General features: G+C 34.1%; 1 protein-coding gene across 1 annotated transcript; it reads left to right on the forward strand.

The window, feature by feature from the left end:
- Positions 1-2,287: 2,287 nt before the first annotated feature.
- On the forward strand, positions 2,288-3,872 carry LOC105778084 (caffeic acid 3-O-methyltransferase). Its single transcript, XM_012601675.2, has 4 exons — positions 2,288-2,753; positions 2,844-3,154; positions 3,253-3,317; positions 3,403-3,872. The coding sequence occupies exons 1-4, from the start codon at positions 2,344-2,346 to the stop codon at positions 3,697-3,699; spliced, it is 1,083 nt and encodes a 360-aa protein (XP_012457129.1). The 5' UTR covers positions 2,288-2,343; the 3' UTR covers positions 3,700-3,872.
- The last annotated feature ends 231 nt before the right edge of the window (positions 3,873-4,103 follow it).

Raw genomic sequence — 4,103 nt, forward strand, 5'->3', positions numbered from 1 at the left:
ATCATTTTACTAAGACAAATAGCCTCTAAACAACAAATGCTATGCTAAAATAGAAATTTCTCAATAAAAGGGGAAGAAAATAGGCAAGGTTTTACTGATTGAGTCTTAGTTCGATTGGCATGGGCATTGTTGCCAATGCAGGAGGACATGGGTTCGAGTACACTAAAGTGCATTATCCTCCTATTTATGAGTTGGGGAGGGGCTATGGGTAGTTCTAGACATTATTTCAAAAAGAGCCAGATATGATGATCAGTGCTTATTTGTTTTTGTTTTGACCGATAATACTATATATAAATGGAAATAGAAAAGTAAATATACAGTAAATAAAAGGCCACTTTATTTCAATAAAAGACTCATGCTTATAACGAGATTGTTAAAAAAAAGACAAAATTTTAAAAAGACATAAAGGTTGAGTTCATCTTAACAAAGAAAAATAAAAATTTGTCAATAATAAAGCAATCAATATGAAAGCTTAAAAGCCAGTTGTTCTTAGGCGGGACAGGGAACCGGGTTTGCAGTTGGTTGACAAGGATTATGTGTTGAGTTTTTTTTAATATTTGATATTTGAGTCGTAATTTCTTTTTCACCAAAAAAAAAAACTACAATATCCAAAAAGTAATTCACAGAAAAAAGAAATTAAAAAAGGAAAGAGAGAAGAAATTAAATGAAACACAAACCTTACATGGAATTGAGGTGAATTAAATGAACCACTTAACTTTCTCACTTTTTCTAAGCAAGACTCTATGCTTTATAGTACCCAAATAAATGTATAAGGGCTAAAGTAAAAAAGTGATAAAGTTCAAGACTCTTTTGTTACATTAGTCTTCCAAAGAACAACAATAAATATAAAACTAATATTTGAAATAAAAGAGAAATAAATTAGCTTTGGATATGGAAGGGCGTAATGAACCTTGCACATATGTATTATATATATTAAAACAGATGAGCATGTTCATTGATGAACATCATAAAAAGAATTTTAATATGAAAAAAATTAATATGCAATAAAATAATAAATTTTCTTTGGTAAAAAGTCTTGTTCCATTTATAGTATTATCAGCCTTAATGATTAATTATAACTTAGAGTTTAACCCCATCAAGGTCTATAGACCGAATGTTTCAAACGTTTGAATGCCTCTGGTAATGAGCATTGTCACACACCAACTTAATAATCCATATATATATATATATATATATACATACTCCCATCAAGTAAATAATGCAGGGAGAAAACGGATAGTGACCTTAATGGTTTGATCCTTGGCAGCTGCCAACACCCAATTCCCATTCTGGTTCCAACTGACACAAAGTACTGTATTTTTATGGTCATGACAGCAAAAGACTTGCATTACTTCTCAAAATAATTAAAATGGTTAGCATTTCTATGAGTTTCACCAAGATATTTACTCACAACGAGCAAAGCTCTCTCCTGTCTTAGCATCCCAAAGTTTCACAATGTTGTCTTTTCCACCTAAAGAGAAGCCAAGCATGACATTAGAATGACAACTTGCAAAATGATCATGCAGAGGTTGAGGAGGAAGTGGTTGTAATGTACTTATAAGGAGAAACAATTTTAAAAGTTTATTATTTTAGCAGATTATTATTTCCAATTAGCCTAATTAGACTCCAAACACTTTGAATTCAAAATAATAACCAAAAGGCTATGTTTATCAAGCGAAAAATTCTTACCCCAGTTTCTTCCTTGACTTCTCGTACAGCTCCTTTAAAATCTCCTTTGATCGCCAAACCAAACAAGAGTGCATTAATTGGAAGACATCGCTTTGATTTAGTTCACTCAACCACCAAGGGAAGAATGCTCTTTTATAAAATAAAACTGAAAAACAGAAAATTTACCTTGTTAGGAGACAACCACTGGATCCATGGGTACCAAAGAATTCTTCATGAGAGATGACTTCAACGGACAAACTAAGAAGGTGATGATTGATTAGGGTTTGGATGGGAACTAAGAAAAAACTGAAAAAAACATAAGGGAGTTCTCGACGAATGAAGTATATACATTAGACTTTTTACAGACGGATTTAGGATAGGTGTTAATATATTTGACTCTATTCTGACGGTTAATAATTGTTGTCTGTATAACCTCTTTTACTGACGGATTTGCCCGTCACTTTATGTCCCTGTCAGTAAATGGGAATTTTTTAATAGTTATAAGTGATCAAGTTTAAAAAATATATTTTTTATTAACTCAAAATATATCCTTTACTTTTTTTTATACATATTACAAATTTGAGGAGTGAAATCACATACCCTTTACTTCTATATATAGTTTATAGATTAAACATTTTCCCAGAAGGTAAATTAAAGAGAAAAGTAAGGAAAAAAATGAGTTCACTCGTGAATCCGTTGAGTTCGTCGTTCGCCATGTCCGAAGAAGAAGAGGCATTCGGCTATGCTATGTATTTACGATGCAGCGGTATATTTCCTTACGTTTTGGATGCCGCAATCCAACTCGGTGTTTTCGATATATTAGCGAAAGCAGGTCCCCATGCCAAGCTTTCTTCCAACCACATCGCTTCTGAGATTGGCACGAAGAATCCCGACGCCGCTTCCCTTCTCGATCGCATGCTTAAGCTCCTTGCCTGCTATAATTTAGTCACCGGCGCCAGTTATGGAGAAGATGGTGAAAGACTCTATGAGCTTACTTTGGCCGGTAAAATTTTTGTTAATGACGAAAATAGGGGAACTTTGGCATTGGATGCATTTTCTATGAAAAAGATCCAGGTTGATGTCTGGTACGTTGAGTTATTGTCTAATCTGATTTTACTTTTTCTTTTGTCATAACTATTTCATCAAACTGTGTTTAATAGATATGATTTATATAGGTCACGCTTGAAAGATCTTGTCCTTGAAGGTGGCAATCTGTTTGAGAAAGTGCATGGCATGCCCTTTTATCAATTTAAGAGCTTAAACCCAGAATATGATAAGAGTTTTGACACCGCAATGATAAATCTTTCGAAGATATCAGTGAAGAAAATACTTGAGAAATACCATGGATTCCAAGGTATTGCCACTTTGGTAGATGTTGGCGGTGGATATGGGGTTACCCTCAACATCATCATCTCCAAATATCCTACCATTAAAGGCATTAATTATGACTTGCCTCATGTTGTACAGCAAGCCTCATCTTTCCCAGGTAATTATATAACCCAACTTTAAACTCTAAATAAGTATAATTACAACAATTGTCTGGCAATTAAGTAGGCTCGTAAGTTGATCTTTGATATCATGCAGGCATTGAGCATGTAGGAGGAGATATGTTCTCAACTGTTCCCAAAGCAGATACCATAATGATGAAGGTAGATATGCATGGTTATATAGGAGTTAGATGGATTCAAAACTTTACGATTGTATCAATTTTAATTTGTATGTGTGTTTTTGTAGGAAGTGCTTCACAATTGGGATGATGAGCATTGCTTAAAGCTCCTAAAAAACTGCTACGAAGCATTAGAAGAGAAAGGGAAAGTGATAGTAATAAGTCATATGATGGTTGAGGAAGCAGAGGCAAGCAATGGTGCTAAGCTTGTTTGTCAATTGGATCTTTATATGGGTACGCTATTTGGTGCAAAACAAAGGACTGCAAAACAGTTCGAGTCTATGGCCATGAATGCTGGGTTTTCAAGCTTTCAACTTAAGTGCCTTGCTTTCGATGCGATTGCTGTCATGGAATTCTATAAATGATGAATTATTATTATTATTATGGTTTAGGTTTGGAATTGGATTGATTTCCATGGTGATCTGATGTGTGTGTTTAGATTAATTAAATAAGTAATTATGGTTTCTTTTTATAATGTTATGAACGGAGTTATCGATGACGGGTCATTATCATTTTAATTAAATAACTACTTATGCCATGTCTCTTTCTCATCATGCTATTATAACCACTCCTTACGGTGTAAGTGTAGCTGTTAAGTACAACTGTACATAGGTTGTGCTAACAGTCCGTTCGAAAAGTGAGAGAGTTTGGATAAAAATATAGGTCTGAAAAATAGGTTTGAGCAAAAAAATAAGACCCGTTTAGAAAATGGGTCATACCCCAGGTAAGGCTTTTTTGGCCCGAGCACGGCCCGACATGAATATGCAAA

Source organism: Gossypium raimondii, chromosome 10 (assembly GCF_025698545.1).
Source record: "Gossypium raimondii isolate GPD5lz chromosome 10, ASM2569854v1, whole genome shotgun sequence".
In the NCBI taxonomy this organism is placed as follows: Eukaryota; Viridiplantae; Streptophyta; class Magnoliopsida; order Malvales; family Malvaceae; genus Gossypium; species Gossypium raimondii.

Coding starts and splice junctions, on each gene's coding strand:
- LOC105778084 (XM_012601675.2), top strand. CDS start 2,344: ATGAGTTCACTCGTGAATCCGTTGAGTTCGTCGTTCGCCATGTCCGAA. Junction 3,155..3,252: donor GCAAGCCTCATCTTTCCCAG/GTAATTATATAA, acceptor GATATCATGCAG/GCATTGAGCATGTAGGAGGA. Junction 3,318..3,402: donor CAGATACCATAATGATGAAG/GTAGATATGCAT, acceptor GTGTTTTTGTAG/GAAGTGCTTCACAATTGGGA.